A 25,560-nucleotide genomic window follows, 5' to 3' on the forward strand; every position below is an offset into this window, starting at 1 on the left:
GTTTTCTATCAGTCCACCCAACATATGCCCATGGATGGCACATTTCTAAACTTTGGACTAACGCCTGTATGAGCTGGGATTCGAGTCACATGCAGTCCCTGTTTTGTTGCCAGTCAACAAGATACAGCCCAGTGAAGGAAGTTATTCTAGGAATCATCTGAATTAAGTAAATAATTCACCAAATACAGTATTTCACTTATTAATAAAGTGGTTGCGAGCTCCACAGCCCACCAAGACAAGCAGTGAAGACTTGGCATTCAAGTTGAGAACTGCCATCCTTACAAAATAACTCAGAGGAATGAAGAATTGCATATACCTCCGAATTAGGCTGATAGGCAGTAATGATAGTCACAATGTCAGCTCTTTCCTATCCATTCTCTCACTGCCTCCTCATGAAAATCCTGTGAGGTAGACAAAAGGGATTTACACCTTCTGTGCTCCAGGTAGAACCATGGGGTTATGTTCACCTGAAATAAGTTGACAGCCAACAGGCATGATGGATAGAGCACTGTTATCTTTTTCTTTATTTCTTCTAAAAAAATGGGATACTTGGTGGAACAGGCATGTTTGTTGCATAGGTATACATGTGCCATGGCAGTTTCCTGCACCTGTTGGCCTGTCCCCTAAGTTCCGTCCCCCAACCCCCCAACCCCCAACAGGCCCTAATGTGTACTATTCCCCTATCTTTGTCCATATGTTCTCAGTGTTCAACTCCAACTTATGAGTAAGAACATGTGAGATGTGGTTTTCTGTTCCTGTATTAGTTTGCTGAGGATGATGGTTTCCAGCTTTAGCCATGTCACCACAAAGGACATGACCTCATTCCTTTATATGGCTGCATAATATTCCATGGTGTATATGTACCACATGTTCTTTATCCAGCCTATCATTGATGGGCATTTGGGTTGGTTCCAAGTCTTTGCTATTGTAAACAGTGCTGCAATAAATATATGTATGCATGCTTCTTTATAGTAGATTGATTTATATTTCTTTGGGTGTATACTCAGTAATGAGATTGCTGGGTCAAATGGTATTTCTGGTTCTAGATCCTTAAGGAATCGCCATACTGTCTTCCACAATGGTTGAACTAATTTACATTCCCACCAACAGTGTAAAAGTGTCCCTATTTTTCCACAGCCTCTCCAGCATCTATTGCTTCCTGACTTTTTAATCATTGCCATTCTGACTGGTGTGAGACGGTATCTCACTGTAGCTTTGATATGCATTTCTCTAATGCAAATTAGATGATGTTGAGCTTTTTTTCATATGTTTGTTGGCCACATAACTGTCTTCTTTTGAGAAGTGTCTGTTCATATCTTCTTTGCCCACTTTTTGATGGGGTTGTTTTCTTGTAAACACGTTTAAGTTACTTGTAGATTCTGGATATTTGACATGTGTTAAATGGGTAGATTGCAAAAATTTTCTCCCATTCTGTAGGTTGCCTATTCACTCTGATGGTAGTTTCTTTTGCTGTGCAGGAGCTGATAGGGCACTCTCTGAGGGGTTTTGTGGCCTGAACCACTGACATCATGTGGCTGTGAATCTGTGAGCACATACTTCAACCCCTTGAGTCTCCTTTTACTCAAACTGCTTCCGGAGCTGCTGAGTGGTTCAAATTGGCTCCCTGATGTGAATGCACCCTGAGATGTAAACCCGTACAAAGGTGACATGTCTTCTGGCTTGCTGGCTCTGCTCCTGAGCCAGAGCCAATGATAGTGCTTCAGGCCCCAAAACTGGCCTCCCCTTTACCCACCCCTGTTAGCAACCCTCTAGGGGTCCTACTCAGTCTGCACATTGGCACACCTAAGGCAAGGATAAAGCGTGGCCATAACAAGCAAAATAAATATTTATTAGAAATCAAAACACCATTTCTTCAATGGCACAAAAATGTTCTTACTCTTTTTATGATTTCTTTCTTGAACACAGAGTTTCACACACACACAACACTAAGAACAAGTTATTGAATTAGAATTTACAAGGATCCAGCACATTCAAGGGGAATGGGGTGACAATTCTGTGTGAGGAAGCAAGATCACAGTAAAAAGTATGTAAATCAGTGCAGAAGTCAAGTACAGTTTACAGGCACAGATGATGGCCCATCTACCCAGGCCCTGCCCAGAGCAAAAGGACACAAGTCACCAGGCCTTGAGGAAGGAAAGGACCGTCAGTAACACTGGGCTCTCTCAGGCAGGAGCCTTCTAGGAGCTGAATGACTTCACAGTACAACCTCCGGCAGCTTCTCCCATGTCCCCGGAAGGAAGGCTAAGCACCCTGAATTCCAAACAGATATATCACATAATGTCTAGAATAAGGAAATTTTCCTGAGGAAATGTTTAGCTAACAGGGCATTTGCAGCCAAAGGCACTATCTGAGCCTGGGAAATCCCATCCCTGGAAAACGCCTTCCCCTGAAATTAATGAAATGTCAATCACGGAGTTTTTCAGATGTCCTGATGGACCCATGGTTCAATGGGTATATCTGCGGGTGTGTGGGGGGAGGAGTGTAGGTGTATGGGTGTTAATGCATGGGTGTGTTTGGGCACACAGGGGTGTGTGTGTGTGGCTGTATGAGCGTGGGCATGTGTGGAAGTGGGTGGGGGTGAGGTGATGGTTGTGTGTGTTTGGGTGTGTGGTGTGTGTTTTGTGCACCCCTGTGAGCACACTGGAATTTTCAACCAGTCATGGGGAGTATAGGGACGATGTGGACTGCCAAATGAGACATCCGAGAAAATAGTCCTGCCTCCCAGCATATGCTAACCACAAAGAAGAACTCAATATTATGGAATAATGGTGCTTTTTAAAAATAAATAAACAATGGCTCAGAGAGGCATCTGTGGTCCGAGAATCAGGACACTCCAGCTTCCACAGTGCTGACAGGACTTCCTGCCCGACTCTGCACAGGTACACATTCCTCTCGGAGTGTGAGTCTCCGGGAGTGAAGTGAAGGAAGTAGTCCTTCTGATGCTGATGCTTCTTGACTCATTGCTTCCTTTTGCCTTGGTGAACCTTCCTAGGCTCAGACCTTTCGGATGAAAGCCTTTTGGGGTGGACACTGTTGGGAAGAGTCTCCAGTATAGAAAATGGTCTTGTGGCTGGGCACGTGGATCACACCTGTAATCCCAGCACTTTGGGAGGCTGAGGTGAATAGACTACGTGAGGTCAGGAGTTCAGGACAAGCCTAGCCAACCTGCTGAAACCCCGTCCCTACTAAAAAAAAAAAAAATTAGCCAGAGGCACCTGTTATCCCAGCTACTCAGGGGACTGACACAGGAGAATTGCTTGAACCCAGGAGGTGGAGGTTACAGTGAGCTGAGAATGCACCACTGCCCTCCAGCCTGGGTGACAAGAGTGAAACTCCATTAAAAAAAAAAAGGAAGGAAGGAGGGAGGGAGGGAGGGAAAAAGGGAAGGAGGAAGGAGGAAAGGAGGGAGGGAGGAAGGGAAGGAAGAAGGGAAGGAAGCAGGGAAGGAAGAGAGAAAAGAGAAAAGAAAAGAAAAGGGTCTTGCCAACTAATTCTATCCAGACCCACAGAGAGCAGTGCTCCATAATGTGAGATGACAAAGGCTCTCCATTTCTCACTTGGACAAAGTGAGGTTAGGCAAATAGAAATCAATCAATCTATCATGGCTTTATCCATTAATGTCTGAGTCAAAGCAATTCTGGATATGGCTTTATCCATAACAGATAACCTTATCCATTAGTGGGTATGGCTTTATCCATTAACATCTGAGTAAAGCAGTTCTGGAATTCCTAGCTCTGTGGTATAGAACCTGGCACCATGGATCCAAACCACTTCCTTTCAAACAAGAGTTCTGTTCAGGCTTAACACAGGTAGCTGACTCCACATGTGGAATTCTGATCGGTAGACTCTCCAGGCTAAGGGACCTTAAACTTCATCCGATTACCATTTTCAACAACATGCCTCATAAGTGCTCAACCAGCTTTCGCTTAAACATCTTCAACATCTGGGCCGGTTGCTCGATTGGATTGAGTTGAAGTCTTCCTCAGTTGACTAGTTCTGCTCATTCTAGAATGCAACTACTCCTTCTGCCCCAGGACAGGGCCCCTCCAATCTTCTCTTCTCCAGGGGCCCATGCCCAGCCCTGTTCCCCCTCAGAGCCTGGTCTGACCACTGAGGCTAAGAGTACACAGTTCCTCCCTAGGTCAGCTAGGAGGGCAGGGGCTGCTGGGGTTGTGACGCCTCTCACACCCCAGACCACCTCTCCCCAACCGGCCCCATCAGGGGCACAGAGTCTGAGTCTCCACCTGCTCAGCCAGTCTGGCACACAGAGTGGCCCAGAGTAGAGAAACTGGTCCCAAGTGCACTGCCAGGCCTGGACTCCTCAATCTGCCTCAAACCAGATTAACTCATCAATTACCATGTCATCCAAAGGCCAAATGTCTATTTCTGCCATTTAAGATGAAAACTTATGTTACTATTTTTGTAATTTTTAAATAAATCCTTTCACCAGCTAATGGGGGCAGAGGAGATTTTCTAACGGTTTAGGCCCAAGTTACCTGGAAAATCCTTCGGTCTCTACTTCCCCTCTGCCCCCAGACTGACTCCGTGTCATTTCCAAGGGAGGACATCAGAGGATGAGGACCTAAAAATAAGCCCAAAGTCTTGGCAAATGTTTCTCTCTCACAAGCTTCCCCTTCAGCTTCAAAATTCACAGTTAAAAAAAAATACTTCATACCAAAGCAGTTCAGGCATTTTGTGAAATTCCCCCACTGAGACACACTGAGGTATGCTGACTGCTGAGCTCTAACACGGTAGAGACAGAGCAGCTTCTATTTCCGCTTCTGCGGAAGCCAGGATCCCAGTGCAGAGGCGGTCGCTGCTGCAAGGCCGGGACAAGGAAAAGAGCCAGGCCCTTTCACCCAGATCGCGGCGGCCCAGCAGGACCTGCCCCGCACGTCTCATGCAGACTTTTGTGTGTGTGAAGAAAAGCTTTTTGTCTTGCTCTGCCAACCCTAAGGCCAAATATATAATACTTACATCCAGCCCCAAAGCCCCTAATCTGTCTCCACTTTCAAAATCAATACTTCATTATTATAATGTTCATTCTTAACTGAAATGTCTTTTCCATGCTGAAAATAAAAACCCTGCTAAAACCATCTCTCCCTTTGAGACAGTTCGATCCTTGGGGTTTCAGGGGATGCTCACTCCAAGAATGGTTTCCTTTTCCCTAAAGAGTTCCCAAAGGTCATTTCCAAAGCTCACTCCCCTCCTCTCCCAGGATATCCGGCTTACCTCCATCCCTCGAACATTCTGGGATGGGATCAAGGGTGTCCCACAAATTCAGGCAACCCCATGAGATGGTAGAATGTGTGGACTGGGGCCAGGGCTGACAAGGGGAAGCTGGCAGGAGGAAAGCCCACTCCTCAAGGCCCGTTCCCCGCCACCCACCTCTCGCAGCCAAGCCAACCTGCAATTGGTAAAACCAGAAGCTTCACCCAGGACTTTAGGTGTGTCTGAGGCTCCAGACTGTGGCTATGGGTTTACACAAGCTCTTTGCCAAACAAGAAAATCTAGGATGTTTCCCACTCAGACAAACTGCCAACTGCCCCTCAGTCCAGACACTCACTCAGCCTGAGGGTGTGTTCTGCGTCTAGGCCAGCAAAGCCAGGCTCCACCACTCCTCAAAGCCCTCAGCACAGTCCAGGACTCCGCCTGCAGCACCAGACAACCCACGTGCACACCAGCTCTGGGTTGCACTTCTACACCCACGTTTCTGGGAATTCCTCTATTTCTTCAAATGCATTGAGAGTGGTTCTGCTACTGTTCCTGGAAGACTCTTGGATTTTGTTGAAATCTGCTTTTGAAAAAAGATGTATTTTAGAGGCCAGATGTGGTGGCTCAGGCCTGTAATCCCTGCACTTTGGGAGACCAAGGTGGGCAGATCACCTGAGGTCGAGTTCAAGACCAGCCTGAACAACGTGGTGAAACCTCATCTCTACTAAAATACAAAGAAAAATTAGCTAGAGGTGGCGGTGCAAACCTGTAGCCCAGCTACTCAAGGACGCTGAGGCAGGAGAATCCCTTGAACCCAGGAGGCGGAGGTTGCAGTGAGCCAAGACTGCACCACTGTACTTCAGCCAGGGTGACAGACAGACTCCATCTTAAAAAACAACACCATATGCGTGTGTGTATGTGTGTATACAGAAACACACACACACACACGCATGTATGTTTTAGAAATACATCATTCTGCCTGACGTGTTGCTATGGCCTAAGGCTATATCGTTTTAAAAGTTGTTCCAACTCGGGTTCTAAAAGTCAGAGCTGGAAGAGACCTATGAAGCACCTCCATTCAACCCTTCCATTTGACAGATGGGGAAATCAGGTGCCTTAGACTTAATCTGCCCCGGGTCACATGGTCTCAGACAGGAGCAGACACCATGTTACCTCGCAGCAACAGTACGTGTTCACCTCCCAGGCCCCGGGTCTTTGTTAAAAAAGGAGACATGTGATTTCCATTCAGTCCACTTCACCTCATTGATCCTGCAAGTGTGGCCATCGCTCTTACTATTTCGCCATTGCCTCACTGGATGCAAACAAACAGCCCTGCACTTGGGGCATCCCGGTGTCTACACAGCTCCCCTTCTGTCTGCCCTAGAGATCAGGAGAACCCCTGCCCCGAGCAGTCACACCAGCGTTGTTAGAGTTTCAACTCTATCCCCATCTCCATTTCGCCGGGCCTCAAAGACTCAGTTCTCCTTCCACTGTATGGAACTCAGAAATCCTGCAAGTTTCTCGGACGGGTGTAAAGGGTACAACTTCACACTGTGCAGCTGTACCTGACAGGTGACAGCCCACGAGAAAGCGGGGATAGACAGAGGGAGGGCCCAGGCCATGAGGGCATGAAGATTAAACTCCAAGTGTCACAAGGGTTGAGGAGGTACTAGGAGCTTGTGATTAGGGCCCATGACCAATGAGAGAGGGTGGCATCTGAGGTGTTAGAATGGAATGGCAGACATTGATTTGACCTAAATTCACATTCAGAGAACATCTCTAGAGCGAGCGTGACAACATCAGAAATACTTGCTAGGGTAACGACTGCAGTCAGAAATGCTGCTTTCCAGGGGCTGGGATTTCAGCAGAGAAGTGGGTTAAGGTTTGGTCATACTCAAAAAAGGTGGTCCATAGGCTTGGGAAGCTGGGTCAGGGAAGGAGGATGTGGGCTTATCAGAAAAGGTGGTCATGGGGCCGGGTCCAGTGGCTCACACGTGTAATCCCGGTACTTTGGGAGGCTGAGGGGGGTGGATCACTTGAGGCCAGGAGTTCTAGACCAGCCTGGCCAACATGATGAAACCCTCATCTCTACTAAAAATACAAAAATTAGCCAGACGTGGTGGCACGTGCCTGTAATCCCAGCCACTTGGGTGGCTGAGGCAGGAGAATCACTTGAACCTGGTAGACTGCAGTGAGCAGAGGTCATGCCACGGCACTCCAGCCTGGGAGATAGAGTGAAACTTCGTTTAAAAAAAAAATACAGAAAAGGTGGTCATGAGACATGTAAGGACTTTTTTTAAAAATCGTAAAAGATCTGTCAAAGCAGCCTTGTTGCCTTCTGTCTGCCAGGGGCAAACGTGCCTCATGTCCTCCGGGATCACAGGAACTCACACAGGGTACACAGCAGGAAAAGGATTGCCAAGCAGGCAGATCTCCCCTACACCAGACAGTGAATGGACAGAGACCCTGGAGGCACCTCCAGAAAAGCAGAGATGGGACCCACTGCTGCCAGTCTCCTTCCCTTCCCTTCTGGAGCTCGAGAACCCCCATTCCAGGCCCTGCAACCCCATAAACAAATTCCTTCCTCCAAGAGGCCCCAGGACAGAAGGTAGCTGTGGTTATGGTGAGCAAGCTGACCTGCCCCACTCTACCCACCCCAAACTCACCATCCCAGGGCCCTCTGTTACCACAAACACAGTCAGAAATCTTCCTTGGCCACTTTACACATCTCCCCCATCTGGAATCTGCTCCTCAGCCATTCTGGTAACATTTTCTCAAACTCCAAGATGGTCCTGGCTCTCTGGGACATGAGCAAGCCTATGGAGTATGCAGGCACACTCACAACTGCTCACAAGAGCACACACACAGCCAGGGCACACACTCACAACCACACAAAACAGCACACACACCACCAGGGCACACCCTCTACAGAGTATTCATGCACACTCACAACCACACACAAGAGCACACACGCCACCAGGGTGCACACTTCACCCTTGCCCCATGCTTGATGCATAGATCCCAAAGGTTTGGCTGATCTACAGATTCAAAGACAAAAAAGTAGGCCAGGCAGGTAGTTCACACCCATAATCCCAGCACTTTGGGAGGCTGAGGTGGGCAGATCACCTGAGGTCAGGAGTTAGAGACCAGCCTGGCCAGCATGGCAAAACCCCGTCTCTACTAAAAACACAAAAATTAGCCAGGCATGGTGTTGGGCACCTGTAATCCCAACTACTTGGGAGGCTGAGGCATCACTTGAACCCTGTGAGGCAGGGGCAGAGGTTGCAGTGAGCTGAGGTTGTGCCATTGCACTGCAGCCTGGGCACCAGATATAAATATTTCCAAAAGCAGGAGCTTCCTATCAGAAAGTGCTGGATCCTGGAATCCCACTGTAGGGGACGGTTCAAACACCATTTAGTCCCACCCTCTTCCAAGCTTGGAATCCCCTCTGCATTGTCCTAGACACTATACTCCTCATTTTTCCAGTATCTCTTCAACAATATCAACAATCCAATTAAGAGGGCCTTAATAGGCAGGCGAGGTGGCTCACGCCTGTAATCCCAGCACTTTGAGGCAGAGGTGGATGGATGACCTCAGCTGAGGAGTTCAAGACCAGTCTAGGAAACACGGTGAAACCCCGTCTCTATCAAAAATATGAAAATGAGCCAGGCGTCGTGGCACATGCCTGTAGTCCCAGCTACTTGGGAGGCTCAGGTAGGAGAATTGCTTGAGCCCGGGAGGCGGAGATTGCAGTGAGCCACCACTGCACTCTAGCCTGGGTGACAGGGCAAGACCCTGTCTCAAAGAAAGAAAAAAAAGGAGGGCCTTAATAATGAGAAATGGGTTACATGAAAGCTTTTCTCCCTGTAATGCCCCATGTACACCTGCCTCCCGTGACCACAGAACGTGTCTGCTCCCTCTTTCACAGGCTTCTCTGCAGATATCTGAAGGAACTCTCCCTTTTTCAAACCTAGTTTCAACAACTGTTTTTTTTTTCCTTTTGAAACAGAGTTTTTGCTCTGTCACTCACGTTGGAGTGCAGTGGCACGATCTTGACTCATTGCAACCTCCACCCCTTGGATTCAAGCAATTCTCCTGCCTCAGACTCTAGGGTAGTTGGGACTACAAGCCCACACTACCACACCTAGCTACTTTTTGTATTTTTAATAGAGATGAGGTTTCACCATATTGGCCAAGGTGGTCTCAAACTCTTGACCTCAGGTGATCCACCCACCTCAGCCTTCCAAAGTGCTGGTATTACAGGGGTGAGCCACCATACCTGGCCACCAACAACCATTTCTTAAGACAGTCTCCGGTCTTCTCCCAAACCTGGTTACCACCTCTGAACCCATCCTATGTATTGGTTTCCTCAGCACGTAAAAAGTGTTAAGGCCAGGATGAAATAGAGCAGAAGTGTCACCTCCATTGTCCTTTGCACAGCCACACCTGCTAGACTTGACACTCAAAGAACATAGGCTAAAGCTTCATCAAACCTGTGTAAACACTGCAGAGCTTCTGAAGATTCTCAGGCCCCACCCCAGACCTGAGAACAAACCATAGAAGAGATTCACTGCTGGATGGATGGTTGGATGGATGGATGTATCTGCCCTGGCCTCCTGCAGAAAGTCCTCTGCCTAACAAAGCCTGGAGTATTCTCTCCTTCCTCTAACCCCTCATCTGCTCTTGATCACCTGCAGCTTTGCAGAGCTGCTAATTATAATCCACATGTGTGTCCCTGGCTTCCCAGCTTGTCTTTGAGCTCCTGACTTCCTCTAGTCTGGGTCACCTCCCTCAAAGCTGTAAGATCCTGAGTCTCCTCCTAATGCTCTGTTATGAACTCCCCATGAGCAGGACCAGATTCACACTTCTCTTCTTTCCAACACACCACAGTAGAGGTTCACTGCTGAATGGATGGATAGATGGATGAATGGATGGATAGATGGATGGATAGATGATGACTGAATGGATGGATGGATAGATGATTGGATGGATGATTAGATGGGTGGATAGATGGATGGATGGTTAGATGGATGAATGATTGGATGGATGGATGGATGGATGATTAAATGGGTGGATAAATGGATGGATGATTAGGTGGATAGATGATTGGGTGGATGGATGGATGAATGTATGAATGATGACTGAATGGATGGATGGATGACTGAATAGATGGTGGATGATTAGATGGGTGGATGGATGGATGGATGGATGATTAGATGGGTGGATAGATGGATGGATGATTGGATGGATGGATGGATGGATGGATGGATGGATGGATGGATGGATGATGATTGAATGGATGGATGAATGGATGAATGGATGATTAGATGGGTGCTGATGGTAGTCAATGACCATGTGCTGAACTGGGGAGGCCCCCACACTGGGGTCTCTGCCTAGACTCACCTGCAGGTGCCAGATGTGCTCACTTTCCTTGGAGACCTTCTCCACAGTCTCTCCCATCAAGGCAATGAGCATGTTGAGAAGCAGAACGAAGGTGAGGATGACATAGGTGATGAGCAGGAACAGAAAGACAATGGGATACTTGGAGTTCTGCTGGATGTTCAGGTCACCCAGGCCTACGGTGAGCTTGAAGAGTTCCAGAACTGCATCCCTGAAGCTGCCATAGGAGCTGCAGTCTTTGTTGTCTTTGGGACACTTCTCGATCAGCGAGGCCAGGGCTAGGGGAACATAACAGGGTGCTCTCCTCAGCTCTCTGCCTGGCAAATTATTCTACAAGCTTGCATGTATTTGCCCACACAACAAGCCTGCTGCCTCCTTCTCTCTGGCCATTAATCATCTCCAGCTTCAGGTCCTCCCAAAGTGTCATCAGGCTGGTGTATCTGCCCTGGCATCCTGCAGAAAGTCCTCTGCCTAACAAAGCCTGGAGTCTTCTCTCCTTCCTCTAACCCCTCATCTGCTCTTGATCACCTGCAGCTTTGCAGAGCTGCTAATTATAATCCACATGTGTGTCCCTGGCTTCCCAGCTTGTCTTTGAGCTCCTGACTTCCTCTAGTCTTGGTCACCTCCCTCAAAGCTGTAAGATCCTGAGTCTCCTCCTAATGCTCTGTTATGAGCTCCCCATGAGCAGGACCAGATTCACACTTCTCTTCTTTCCAACACACCACAGTAGAGGTTCACTGCTGAATGGATGGATAGATTGATGGATGGATGGATGATTAGATGGATGGATAATTAGATGGATGGATGGACAGATTAATGCATGATTATATAAATGGATGGATGGATGATTGGATGGATGGATAATTAGATGGATGAATGGATGATTATATGGATGGATGGATGGATGATTAGATGGATGGATAATTAGATGGATGGATAGATGGATAAATGAATGGATGATTGGATGGATGGATGGATGGATGATTAGATGGATGGATGGATGGATGGATGAATGGATGATTGGATGGATGGATGGATGGATGATTAGATGGATGGATAGATGATTAGATGGATGGATGGATGGATTCTTGGAAAATTCTTAGAAAATGGCAAGCATGGGAAGTGCCCCACTGGTAGCTGATATAAGTGTTGCCGAGGCAACCATGCATTTTGTCATTTTGACATCTGTATAAAGTGTTTACGATGTGGGAGTTACTATTATTTACAAATCAATTACCTACCCCAAATCCAAGCAAAAAAACCGATATATACGAACAAGAACTTCAGAACGTCATGCAAAAGGACCTACAAGGAAAGAAACAGAATTGAAGTGTAAGGTGCAAGCACATATTCACCATACCCTGATCTTCCTGCTTCCCACCCTCTCCCAGCCCCCACCCTAATCGTCCCTTCACGTAGGCCATTCTCCCCTCCCCCAGCCAAATCTTCCTGATGCTCCAAGGCTCAGCTCTGGATCCCACCTCCTCCAGGAAGCCTTTTGTTCCTGCTCCAGCCCCAGGTTCTCTTCTCCCTGTGATCTACCCTGTACTTTTCACCATAGGTTCTGACATCTGGAATCCTCATACTTCCTGGGGGCAGTGGCATGCTGGAGCCAGCTCACAACAGCTCACAAGAGCTGATAGTTACATTTTCCTGAAGCCTGTGAGCTGCTTGTTAAACACAGCCATTACTCGGAACTAAATCAAACTTTCAGTTAGAAGATGAGTAAGTTCTGGGGATTTAATGTACAGTACGATGACTACAGTCAGCAACACTGCGCTGTGTGCTGGAAATTCGCTAAGAGAATAGATCATAGATGTTCTCACTGCACACAAAGAAATAGCAACTATGTGCGGTGACAGGCGTGGTAACTAATTGAAATTGGAAATCATTTCACAATATATACCTATATCAAATCCTTGCATTGCAAAAAAAATTAAACCATATAAACTTACAATTAAATAAGTTATATTTTTTTAAAAAGACAGGCCAGGCACAGTGGCTCAGTCCTTAAGACAGTGATTGAGAAAGTGTTAATCCACATCACATTTTTAAATCTGTTCTGTCTGCAGCCTTTACACTGTGTACAGCACACACATATCAATAAAATATTCTTCCAGTGTTTGCAAATTATCATCCAATTCAGCAAAGAAGTTGCTCAAATCATTGATAAACAAGTAAAGTCCAACATAAATCTTAACTGTCTCACTTTGATCACTGCTTATAAAGAAGAATAGCAGCCAACATTCATGTCTGAACAGCACTCTTGTCAATTGCAACTAAAGGTTGATGACAAGAACTAGAATTCAATAAAAAACAACAAATAAGCCAGGTGCACTGGCTCACACCTGTAGTTCCAGCACTTTGGGAGGCCGAGGCAGGCAGATCACCTGAAGTTAGGAGTTCAAGGCCAGCCTGGACAACATGGTGAAACCCTGTTTCTACTAAACATACACAAATTAGCCAGGCGTGGTGGTACATGCCTGTAATTTCAGCTACTCGGGAGGCTGAGGAGGGAGAATCGCTTGACTATGGGAGGAGGAGGTTGCACTGAGCTGAGACTGGGCCACTGCACTCCAGCCTGGAGGACAGAGCAAGATTCAGTCTTAAAAAAAAGCAATAAATTATTCTAAGACTCAACTGGCTACGTGGAATTTACAATAAACTGTATATTTTCATTATTTACAAATTGCATGATAGACCTCTTTTAATAGTAAAATGTATAAGTGTATGTGTATACATACACATACCTATATATGCATATTCCACCTACACACACCTATATATGCATATTCCACCTACACACACACACACACACACACACACACACACACACACACAGAGTGGTTGTTAAATGTTTACCAGCACGCCACTGCCCGGGGGTGAGAACATTCCTTCACAAAGCGTCCCCTCCCCAGTGCCCCACAAGCCCAGGGGATTTAAGGTCTGGACACCTGAAGCCTGACTGAAAGCAAATGGAGACCACAGCATTCGGGAAAAAGAGCAGTGGCCGTCCTTGGTCAGCCCCTCTGCCTCTGCAGATCCCAGTGTCCCCATCTGAAAAGTGGCCATCCTCTGAGGGCCCTCCCGCTGGCATGGCTCCCAACGCACCTTCTGGATCATGATGCTGTACATGCCCATGGACTGGAATCCCCACGTGTAGTAGAGCATGTTCACCCAGCCCAGGGCCATGGCCAGCACAAGGCAGGCAAGGTACTCTTTGTAGGCAAACAAGTATAAGAAGTCAGACAGTATCACAAGCAGAGCTTGGATAAAACTGTTCAGGAGACACAGGAAACACCAGCCTTACTTACTACTCCTCAGCATCAGGGCAAAGACATGCAAATCCCCAAACCTCCCCTACACCCCCTGAACAGTCACCCGGGTCAAGGGTGCTGAAGAGATAGGTATCAGGCTGCCCCAGATCCATGCAGCCACTGTAGAATTCAGCCTGTAGAAGCATCACCAGAGGCCAGTCACAGCCCATGGTAGGCTGACTGCAGCTGATTGGGACTTAAAAAAAATACAAATCCACAGGGACACAGAAGGTTCTAGGGTACAGCCCAGGAGGCCGTATACTTTTTAAGTTACCCACATGGGCCGGGTGTAGTGGCTCACGCCTGTAATCCCAACACTTTGGAAGGCCGAGGTGGGAGGAGCGCTTCAGGTCGGCAGTTCAGGTTGGCCTGAGTGGCACAGCAAGACCTTGTCTCTACAAATAAAAAATATGTAGAAAAATAATCTAAGTTACCCACAGAATTTCTGATTCCCACACTGATTTGAGAATTTTTAGAGTAGACCAAAGATGTGGCAAATAACTGAATTCTTAACCAAAATGACAAAAACTGCCAATATCTATACTGATGAGCCAATCACAGTAAGTCCCCCAAACCCTACTTTTTAAATCTTTCTGTGTGCGTGGGAGATTGAGTCTCACTCTGTTGCCCAGGCTGGAGTGCAGTGGCATGATCTCTGCTCACTGCAACCTCTGCCTCCCAGATTCAAGCAATCCTCTTGCCTCAGTCTCCTGAGTAGCTGGAATTACAGGTGTGCAGCACCACGTCCAGCTAGTTTTTGTATTTTAGTAGAGACGGGGTTTCACCATGTTGGCCAGGCTAGTCTCAAACTTCTGACCTCAGGTGACCCACCTGCCTTAGCCTCCCAAAGTGCTGGGATTACAGGCATGAGCCACTGCTCCCAGCCTCAAATCTCTCTAAAGTGTGATATATGGTAAGTGAAATAAGCTAATCCTAAAAAGCAAGTACTATATGACTCAACATATAAGGTACCTAAAATAGTCCAATTCACAGGGAAAGAAGGAAGCATGGTGGTTATGGTGGGGGGGCGTCGAAGGGAAGCAGAGGAGTAGGGGCTGTTGATTAATAGGTGTGGAGTTTCAGTTTTGCAGGACGGAAAGAGTTCTCAACACTGACTGCCCAACAATGTACTTCACAGTATTGATTTGTACACTTAAACAATGGTTACGACGGTAACTTTATGTTATGTGTACTTCACCACAATTAATTTTTTTTTTGAGATGGAGTCTCCCTCTATTGCCAAGGCTGGAGTGCAGTGGCATGATCTCAGCTCACTGCAACCTCTGCCTCCAGGGTTCAAGCAATTCTCCTGCCTCAGCCTCCCAAGTAGCCGTGCATGCCACCACACACAGCTTTTTTGGAGAGACACATATTTTTTGTAGAGACACATATTTTTTGTAGAGAGACAAGGTTTTGCCAGACTGGTCTCAAACTCCTGACCTCAGGCTTCCCAAAGTGCTAGGATTACAGGTGTGAGCCATCGTGCCCAGCCCACAATTAAAATGTTTTTAAGTACGGTATATCCCAAACATACAAAATCAAAAGCTACTATACAGTCCATAATGCAGACGTCTAGATACAAACACTGTCTTACTTATAACATTAGGCAGTTTCTAAAGTTATAACATAGTTAACCAAAGTGATGACACAGGCAAAGTTGTAAGAAAAGCAGAGATCAATCGAAAGATCAATTTGATTGATTGATCAACTGCTTTTCAGAATGAAATGAAAAATGTCAACACCTTCCTCTACACTAACAAAACAAGAAGCAGAAGAGGCCGAGCACGGGGGCCCATGCCTGTGATCCCAGCACACTGGAAGGCCAAGGTGGGTGGATCACTTGAGGTCAGGAGTTTGAGGCCAGCCTGGTCAACATGGTAAAACCTCATCTCTTCCAAAAACACAAAAATTAGTCAGTGGTGGTAGCCGGCACCTGAAATCCCAGCTACTCAGGAGGCGGAGGCAGGAGAATTGCTGAGGCAGAGGTTGCAGTGAGCCAGGATTGTGTCACTGCACTCCAGCTTGGGCGACAGAGTCACACTCCGACTCGAAAAAAAAGTGAAGAGCAAGATAATGCCTTGGCGCTTTTTGTCTGCACTAAAACCAGTGTCTGAGTAAGTGGATTTTGTCTGGAATCATAATAGTTCCTCCCACGTGGTTTGCATTGTGGGGCAGTACTGGCTGACCCATTTCCTGCAGGATCTGGGGGCTTCCCCTGCCCTCGGGGATGAAGAACTCAATTCATGCCTCTGGAAGGCGGGGAACCTACTTAATAGAACACCTAGGTATTTGGAAACACTCAAGGTCCTAGAGACCTAGCTTCCCAAATGCTCAGAAGAGAGACTTGAGTAGGGTCTAATGCGCTTCCAAGCCCGATTTTCTTCATCCCAAGCTGCAGAATCTGTTCTGCTCCACAGCAGCAGCGCTAAATCAACTTCTGTTCATTCAGAGGCAGAGGTCACACACGCCGTGATGTCAGCTACATGTGAGCTCCTGCAGAGGCTGCTGAGCTGGGCTGTCTGCCTGGGACCCTGGGATCATCAAACCAGCACTAGCTTGGAGTGAAGACGACCAAGGGCTGGAGCTTCGTGTGACTCTAGTGACTCACCTCCCTGCTTTGATGGTGTCCACAGACGAGATCAATAATTTCTCAGGTACCTTCCAGTCCTGATCTGCCCAGGTCTCAGACAGCAACTTCTAGGTCCCCATAACTAGGGGGTTTAGGGCCCCATGTGACTAGAACATCCCTTTGTCAAAACCTAACAGGACGCTAAGCCTGCTCCTGCCTTCCCCATGCTGCCTTCTGCCTGGGGCTCTGTGACAGGTGGAGTCGGCCATTGCCACCAGCAGATGGTGGGCACTGCCTGAAGTCTTCTTTCTTTCTTTTCTTCCTTTTTTTTTGAGACGGAGTCTTGCTCTTGTGCAGGCTGGAGTGCAGTGGCGCAATCTTGGCTCACTGCAACCTATGCCTTCTGGGTTCAAATGATTCTTCCTGCCTCAGCCTCCCGAGTAGCTGGGACTACAGGTGTGTGCCACCGCGCCCAGCTAATTTTTTTATTTTTAGTAGAGACAGGGTTTCACCAGATTGGCCAAGCTGGTCTCAAACTCCTGACCTCAGGTGATGTGCCCCCCTTGGCCTCCCAGAGTACTGGGATTACAGGGGTGAGCCCCTGTGCCTGGCTGCCCTGAAGTTTTCTGATCCTGTCCACTGGCATCCATGTGTCTCCGGCTAGGAGGGAGAGGAGATCCCTGGCGTGTCCCTGTGGCAGAGTGCCTGGGATGCTTTTTCAAGGGGAACGCAGTGGCCACCACACAGGACGTCAGCCCCGCCTGTGAGGTGGTAGCCAAGGCGCCAGACCTACTTACAATACAAAGTGAAACCAGGCGTCCGAGAGGATGGACTGCAGATCCGAGGGTCTCAGCAGGAAGATCACAATGCCCTAAGGCCAGGAAGGAGAGAAAAGTGGTTCCCTCTTCATGGCCCTTGCTGGGGGAGCTGAGCGGGGGGTGCTTTCCCAGGACCGAGACTCAGTGAGGGTTGAACGTGCGAAGGCCCGGCTGGAGCCCAGGTGACAGATATGAAAGGGGACCTGTGCCTGGGGGGGGCGTAGGCAGCTCCACGGTGAAGATGGGCTTACCCTCAAATCTCACCTCCCTCAGTCCTTACCCCATTCTCACCCCAGAACCTGCAAAGCGGTACAATGTACGGCTACCTTTCATTCCCCAAATCCAGCCTCTGAGCCTTTGCTCATGCTGTTCCCCACACCCGCCCTGTAGTGACCTTGTCCCCATGGTCCTCATGCCCAATCCTACTCCACCAGAATAAGTGCCAGGTCTGCCTTCGAGCATCTGTTATCCCCTGGCCCCAGATAAAATTCACCTCCCTTCCTCTGAACACTGATCTGAACCCAGCTTAGGGTCTTGTTTGGTCTACTGTCAAGTCTTGATATTTGTGCCCATACTGTATCCCCCACCAGGCTATGAACTCAAAGATGGTAAACTCGTCCCATCCCTATCACCTCCTCCAGGGCCACACATATATAGAAGGTGTTCAGGTTACATGGGTTGATTCATTGAATGGATGAATGGATGGATGGACAGATGGATGGATGGACAGACAAATGGATGAATGGGTGGATGGATGGATGGATGGAGAGATGGAGAGACGGACAGACAGACAAATAGATGGATGAATGGATGGAGGGATGGATGGATGGAGGGATGGAAAGATGGTTGAATGAAGGATAGAAGGATGGTCGGTAAGGATGAGTGGGCATAGGAATGGATGAATGAGTGGCTGGTTCCATGAAAGAGAGCAGGTGATCGGATGGGTGATGGGGGTGGGAGAGGAGGATGGACACTGAGGGGCTGGGACGGTAAATGGCGGAGAGTTGGGCAGATGGATAGAGAAGTAGATGGATGGAGTAGGGAGGATAGGCCAGCTTTATTCATTTGTTCCAACTCAGAGAGCTAAGGCTTGGGAAGGAAATGCCTCCCCAAAGCTCCCCAGCTGTAATGGCAGAGCAGACAGGGATGAAGGCCAGGCCCACTGCCACCTGCCCGCCTTAAGGGATGGTACAGAAGGGCTGAGTGGCCACTCATCTCTTTCACAGAGATGCACGTGGCCCAGATGAGCACAAACATCCTCCCCAAGAGCTGCAGCCACCCCATCTTGTGGGTCAGGGCCAAGGGGTGCAGAGGGTCCGGGAAGAAGGAGGAGGGGTGGTCAGAATAGGGATAAAGAAGGGCCGAGCTGGCCCCAACACTAGAGCAGCCAAAACACAGGAAAACCGCTCAAGCCAGGTCTGAGGCCAGAGTGAAACCCCATCTCTGTACAGGTCGAGAGAAGAAAGAGCCACTCCCTGACCCCCATCCTCCCCACCCTTGATGGAAGCCCAGATCTCTACAACGAGGAGTATCATCCAATCCGTGCTAAGCACCCTCATGCTCTACTACAACAGCCTTTCCAGAATCCTCCGTATTCAAACACTCAACATGGCCTCACAGCACAGTTAATAAAGCCAAGGCTCCATGCCCCACGTGATGGATGGGAAACCAAGGCCCAGCAGGCAGGGAGCACTTAGCCCTCTCCCATTTCCTGCAGCCCTCACAGCAGAAACACCTGACCAGTTCTATATTTAGACAGAGACCCTGGGCAGGGCCTGAGTCTCTGAATTCTCCAACTTCCCCCAACATGGGTCTACCTGAGACTCAGCACCTGGAGTCTATTTTGCAAAGCTTCCTGGGTGGATCCAAGTGCAGGGATCGGATTTTGGATGCAGAGCTGCTGCTCTCTGGCTTCCTACATTCTGAAAGCTAAGCCCTGGGTCACCCCAGGGTGGGGACATGGGCTTCCTAGGGCACCAACACAAGACCCAAGAGGAAGGGACTGCTGGGAAGGACAGCATCCAAGGCCTGGTCTCAGCTGACCCAGGGGGTTCCATCCTGTCTGTCATGAGAGTCTAGCCAGAGAGCTCCAAGGGATAAGGCCAAGTCTCTCAGTCCCGAACCCCAGCCTGTAAAAGCCCCAGGATGGTGGGCAACCTGGGCAGCATCCAGAAAAGTTTTCTGGAGGACATGGAACAGAGGAGGGGAGCAGGGGACAGGTGCCTCCCCCATGCTGGCCACAGCAGGCACACTGTCCCCTAGAGAACAAGGGCATCCTGGGGCCATGCTTCATGCAGGAAGCCTCCTCCCTGGGCTGGGGCAGCAGGGGCAGCACATGCCAGTGTCACACAGGGAAGCCGGCCTTGGAGAAAGCTCCATCTGCAACCACAAGCTGATTCCTCAAAGCCTCGGCAAGCTGTGGCCCTGAGGGTGGGCAGAAGCCGAGGGGAGGCAGCCACACAATCCCTCCTCTGTTGAAGCTGTTCTCCAGCTCCTCCTCCCCCACGGAAGAATAAATAGGGCCCTTGTGGGGCCCAACCCTGGCCACTTGGGACAGAATCAAGGCCCTCAGGGCAGCTGATGGGGGTTGGGAGGGGAGGGGAATAGGGGGAGGGAGATGGGGGAGAGGGGAAGGGAGTGGGTACCCTGAGGCTGGCAACGCTGTGATTACACAATAGCCACCCCCCGCCCCCAGCATTCTCCTTCGGCTTCCAGGGAGCCATGGCCTCCTCGCAGAGGGCAGAGAAAGTGAGGCTGAGGAACACGCTTGGTCCCCAGGATCAGTCCCCCAGAACATGAGGTCCAGCCATGACTCCAACCCCTGAAAGAGATCCATCCAGCCTTCACCAAGGCTCCCAGCTAAGCCTCGACTTCTCAGCCGCGTCACACAAGGCAAGAAGGGCCCGAAGCAGCCACACTCTGCTGGGGACGTGGCATGGAGTTCCAACCCACAGCCAGGCTGGGGTCTCTCCATAACTGGGAAATGGCAGACCATTGGTTCTGGGCCGGAGCAGCCGTCCTGAAACTCCCGTCCTCATGAGGGGCAGAAGTCCCCGAGGGTCACCCACTCAGCCCTGCGGGGGCTACGGTATCACCTCAGCCTCAGGCTCCCCCAGAGCAGCCCTTGCAGGACAAGGGATGGAAACGCGGTGGATTGGGGACAGAAATGTGGGGATCGGGTGCACAGGCCGAATGGCGCCAGCTCCGTGGGGCCCCTCAGAATAAACCCACCTCTGCCGCCACTGCATTTCTGGACCTCAGGCTGGGACCTTCCTAAGCCCGCGGCTGTGCTCTGTGGATCCCCCGTCGAGGACCCCGGAGGCTGAGGGAGTGACCGCTGTTCCCCGCGCCCGGGGCCCCGCCTACCGCTCCCGGGCCCCACACCCCGCACCCCGGGCCGCATCTTGGCCTTGCCCATCTTGGCCACCAGCTGGAGTGGCGTGAGGCCGTCATTGTTGCGCGTGGTCTCCAGCTCCCAGCTGCCGCTGCGCCACAGGATCATGTTGTACATGCGCTTCACGAGGTCATTCTGCGTCTGGAAGTTCTCGGCCATGGTCACCAGGGCGTGGAGGATGTTGTTGCCCCGCGAATCCTGGGAGGCAATGTCGGTGCGCTGGTGCTCCATCAGCAGTTCCACGATCTTGGGCTGGTTGGTGCACACCGCCAGGGCCAGGGGCTTCTCGCCTGGGGGAGGAGGGCGCCGAAGCTGGGTTCTGGGTCCTTGGCTTAGGTCGCAAGCAGCATTCCCCAAGCTGCAGGACTGGGGCCCACATCCTATCTCAGCAGGATTGGCAAGTGAGGTTCCCTGGTCCTCTCCCCATCTCCTGCTTCTGTGGGGGAGGATGAAGCTACATCACTGTGCAGCCTCCTGACTGGCCTCCCTGCTGCCACCCTGGCCCTTCTGTACCCTTCTGGGTACAGCAGCCAGACCAACCTGTTAGCGCCTCCCCCAGAATGAAAGCTCAAGTTCCAATGACACCCACAAAGCCCTGTGTCCTCTGACCTCTCCTCCTCTCCCATCACTCACTCCCCTGACAATGGCTTTCCTCCAACACGTGGCCAGCCCCAGGCCTTTGCTTGGCTATTCCCTCTGCTCATAGACAGCCAGTCCCTCGCTCCCTCACCTCCTTCAAGTACTTGTTCAAACATCACCTTTCAGTGATCCGGCCTAACTGGCTCTATTTAAAACTAAAGAATTTAAAACTATTTAACTCTATTTAAAATTGAACTGTTTAATTCTATTAAAATTAAAATAAGGTGGTGGGTCACGCCTGTAACCCCAGCACTCTGGGAGGCCAAGGCAGGCGGATCACCTGAGTTCGAGACCACCCTGACCAACATGGAGAAACCCTGTCTCTACTAAAAATACAAAAAATTTAGCCGGGCATGGTGGCACATGCCTGTAATCCCGGCTACTTGGGAGGTTGAGACAAGAGAATTGCTTGAACCTGGGAGGCGAAGGTTGCTGTGAGCCAAGATCAAGCCATTGCACTCCAGCCTGGGCAACAGAGGGAGACTCCATCTCAAAAATAATAAATAAAATTAAAATCCACCCCTCTCTTGCCACAGACAGAACTCCTAATGCCTGTCCTCTCTGCTTTACTTTGCATTTTTGAAGAGCACTTTTCATTTCCTGTCATATTACACTGGCTCCAACAAGGTTCTCCGTGCAGGGCAATGGTACACACTAGGAACTGGACAATACCCTGTTTGCCAGGACACCCAGACCTGGACACCCAGGGCTGCCCAGAGCACAGGCTAGCTAGTCCTGCTGATAAAAAAAACTACCCAGAATATAGTCCCAGCTACTTTGGAGGCTGAGGTGTGAGAATCACTTGAACTCAGAAGGTAGAGGTTGCAGTGAGCCAAGATTGCACCACTGCACTCCAGCAGCCTGGGCAACAGAGCCAGATTCCATCATCAAAACCCCAGAAGAGAAAACAAATGGGTGATCACCAGTCAGGCAAGACTGGATGGGAGGAGGGGTCTCCTCTGCAACAGAGTTGCACAGAGAACTTTCCGGAGCCCGTGGTTCCTGTCCTGATTGCAGTGGTGGTGAGCCAACCGTCCATGCTGTGAAAATGAACAGAACCGTGCTCTAAACGGCTGGATTTCACTCTGTCTACATTATGCATTTCCATTTGTTTTTGTAGAGCCTCCTAACCCCAGTTGCTTTTGGACTCTGTAACTTGTCAGGCAGAGGAGTTTGGTCCTCTCACTCTCGACTTCCGACTCCCTGTTTGCAGTCCTGAGAGGCACTGGACCCGGCACACCGAAGTCAATGCCAGCTACACTGGGGCAAGTCCTTCCCTTTCACAGAGCAGTCTCCTCGCCTGTAAAATGTGGCTGCCTCCTTGGCCTCTCCCAGGTCTCTGTTCCCTCAGAGGGATGTCCAGGATGATGCTTCTAAGACCACCAGGTGACACCCCCGGGGAATGTGGGCTTCTCCCCCTCTCACCTCCCAGCCCCTCCTTCTCTGGTCCACACTGATGTCCTCCCAGATGGACATCTCCAGCCTCCTCCTGGCCCAGCTCTGTCCTCTGGGGCACCAGAGCCTCTTGACCGTGGGGGTGGAGTGCAGAGCGAGGCAGCCCCTCCCTTCCGCCCTCCTCCCTTTCTCCTCCCTTCCTCCCTCTCCTTTCCTCTTCCCTCTCTGTCCTCTCTTCCTCCCCTCTTCTTACCTCCCTCCTTCCTTCCTCCTTCTCCCTCTTCCTAACTTCCTCCTCCCTCTTCCTCCTCCCTTCCTCCCTCTTCCCTCTCCCTCCTCTCTCCTGCCTTCTTCCTTCTTCCCTCCTCCCTCTCCCTCCTTTCTCCTCCCTCTCCCTCCTTCCTCTCCATCCTACCTCTCCTTCCTCCCTTTCCCTCCTCCTTCTCCCTCCTCCCTCCCTCTCCCTCCTTCATTCCTCGTCCTTCTTCCTTCCTTGCTCCTCCCTTCTTCCTCCTCCTTCTTCCTCCTTCCCTGACCTTCTCCCTCTCCCTCCTCCCACCTCCCTCTCCCTCCTCCCTTTCCATCCTCCCTCCCTCCCTTCCTCCTCCCTCCCTCTCTCTCCTCCTTCATTCCTCCTCCATCTTCCTTCCTTGCTCCTCCCTTCTCCCTCCTCCTCCCTCCTCCCTCCTCCCTCCTCCCTCCCTCCCTCTCCCTCCTCCTTCCTCCCGGACTCGGCGCCGGGCGGGGGGGGGACACCCACAGAAGTAGAAGCTCTCGTGCTGGTTCTTGGGGTTGAAGAAGGCCCCCTTTGCGTGGGCGTTGACGTCGGCTCTGGCGGCGATGAGAAGCGCAGTGATGTCCCCCTGCCGCCGCTTGATGGCGATATTCAGCGCCGCCTGCCCTGCGGACCCGGGTAAGGGGGCGTGGGAGCCTCAGCGCCGGGGGGCTGGGGCGGGGACTGGCCCGGGGGCGGGGGGCTGGCCACACCCTCCCGTGAACCCTCCACACCCTCCCGTGAACCACAGGGAAATCAGGACTCCTCGCCGTGTCTCCCGCCACCGGGAATCCCAGCTTTATTCTTTGCTTCCTTCAGGCTTGCCTGGCCCAAGGAGCGCGTGTGGAGCGCCTGCTCCGAGCTTCGGCACCAGCGCGGGGTTCAGGGGTCAGGGGTGCACAGACGCAGTGTCCATGATTTTCCTCAAGAGGCCACAGTGGCTGGGCGAGGTGCCTCACGCCTGTCATCCCAGCACTTTGGGAGGCCAGGGGGGGTGGATCACCTGAGGTCAGGAGTTCGAGACCAGCCTGGCCAACATGGTGAAACCACGTCTTTACTAAAATTACAAAAATTAGCTGGGCGTGGTGGTGTGCACCTGTAATCCCAGCTACTCGGGAGACTGAGGCAGGAGAATCGCTTGAACCCAGGAAGTGAAGGTTGTAGTGAGCTGAGACCGATCCACTGCACTCCAGCAGAGTGAGACTCCATCTCGGAAAGAAAAAAAAAAGCCCGCAGTGCCACTGAGAACTAAGTGCCACCATTCAGAGAGGGGCAGGAGCTGGGGGACCAAGAGCAAGGGCCCTTCACAGCCAGAGAGCATCAGGGTCTTCCCAGAGGCTCTCACCTGGGACCTCAGAAGTCTAGGAGGTTGGGTGGGGCCAGCTCCTAAGCCAGGCTAAGAGGGCAGAGCTTATACTAAGCGCTAAAGTCACAGAAGGCCTTGAAGTAGGGAACTGGCCAGATCAGAAGTTGGAGTTTGGTGCCTGGGTGCTTTCAGATCTCTCGGGCTGCAAAACTGGAGGATGCATTAGAGGCAGCCAAAACTAGGGAAAGAAATGAGGAGGCCTGAGCTAAGAGGCAGAGGGCACATGAAGGGTGGAGAAAGCAGGACGTCCAAGGACCCTCAGGACCATGGGCTGGGGAGAAGGGTGTCTCAGGTAAGGCTAGCATCTGGCCCTGGTAGGAAGTGAATTGTATGCTGGAGACTGAGCAGGAAGGGCAGAGGGAGAGGCATTCAGCCTGCTAGAGGCCGGAGAACTTCCAGATGGAAGGGACGGGCTGGGAGGAGGGGAGGGTCTCAACATGTACCAACAGAAACAGCATTTCCCAAAGAGCTGCCACTGTGCTGTGAACAAATGGTGGATTAAAGAACTAAGCTTTAAAAACAATTAGGAATTTTTAACTAACCTTTTGGTAGGGAAGATCCGAAGATCTTGCTTCTTCTTAAGCAAGATCCAAAAGGCAGAAACCACAAAGAGAAGGCTGACACGCTGGCTTACAAAAAGGCTTTTGGGTTTGGGGTGTTTTGTTTGACACAGGATCTCGCTCTGTCACCCAGGCTGCAGTGCAATGTCACTATCTGGGTCACTGCAACCTCTGCCTCCCGGGTTCAAGCGATTCTCTTGTCTCAGCCTCCTGAGTAGCTGGGATAACAAGCGCGACCCACCACGCCTGGTTAAGTTTTATATTTTTAGTAGAGATGGGGTTCTACCACGTTGGCCAGGTTGGTCTTGAAACTCCTGACTTCAGGTGACCTGCCCACCTCAGCCTCCCAAAATGCTGGGATTACAGGTGTGAGTCACCACACCTTGACACTATTATAACTTGAAATGTGCATGCATTTGAACCCAAATATTCCAATGCAAAATATTTTCCTAAACATATGTGCATCTGTGCACAGGGTCATAGAGAGGAACATGCACTGCAACATTGTCACAGCAAAACAACTGGAAACACCTGACGACTGTCTGCTGGTGGTGGGGGTGGTGGTGAAATTAGCCGTGGTGCAGACTAAGCTG

General features: G+C 50.3%; 2 protein-coding genes across 6 annotated transcripts; both read right to left on the minus strand.

The window, feature by feature from the left end:
- Nucleotides 1–1,831: 1,831 nt before the first annotated feature.
- On the minus strand, nucleotides 1,832–13,846 carry LOC118151261 (transient receptor potential cation channel subfamily V member 3-like). Of its 2 annotated transcripts, XM_078355408.1 has the most exons (4): nucleotides 13,747–13,846; nucleotides 11,877–11,940; nucleotides 10,639–10,913; nucleotides 1,832–3,134 (listed from the first exon to the last, which is right to left on the minus strand). In XM_078355408.1, the coding sequence occupies exons 1-4, from the start codon at nucleotides 13,825–13,827 to the stop codon at nucleotides 3,105–3,107; spliced, it is 450 nt and encodes a 149-aa protein (XP_078211534.1). In that variant the 5' UTR covers nucleotides 13,828–13,846; the 3' UTR covers nucleotides 1,832–3,104. The 2 variants fall into 2 exon arrangements, with proteins under 2 accessions (XP_078211534.1, XP_078211533.1); XM_078355407.1 differs by lacking the exon at nucleotides 1,832–3,134 and having other exon boundaries at nucleotides 10,164–10,913.
- On the minus strand, nucleotides 13,772–23,701 carry LOC144580171 (uncharacterized). 4 transcript variants are annotated; one of them, XR_013529262.1, is made up of 5 exons: nucleotides 23,528–23,701; nucleotides 20,571–21,023; nucleotides 17,319–17,392; nucleotides 14,231–14,347; nucleotides 13,772–13,912 (listed from the first exon to the last, which is right to left on the minus strand). XR_013529262.1 is itself a non-coding variant. In XM_078355412.1 (4 exons), exons 2-4 carry the CDS (start codon nucleotides 20,962–20,964, stop codon nucleotides 14,312–14,314), a joined length of 504 nt encoding a protein of 167 aa, XP_078211538.1. In that variant the 5' UTR covers nucleotides 20,965–21,023; nucleotides 23,528–23,701; the 3' UTR covers nucleotides 14,183–14,311. The 4 variants fall into 4 exon arrangements, 3 of the variants coding, with proteins under 3 accessions (XP_078211539.1, XP_078211538.1, XP_078211537.1); XM_078355412.1 differs by lacking the exon at nucleotides 13,772–13,912 and having other exon boundaries at nucleotides 14,183–14,347; XM_078355413.1 differs by lacking the exons at nucleotides 13,772–13,912; nucleotides 17,319–17,392 and having other exon boundaries at nucleotides 14,122–14,347.
- Nucleotides 23,702–25,560: the final 1,859 nt, after the last annotated feature.

The sequence above is a fragment of the Callithrix jacchus genome, chromosome 18, assembly GCF_049354715.1.
Source record: "Callithrix jacchus isolate 240 chromosome 18, calJac240_pri, whole genome shotgun sequence".
Classification (NCBI taxonomy): Eukaryota; Metazoa; Chordata; class Mammalia; order Primates; family Cebidae; genus Callithrix; species Callithrix jacchus.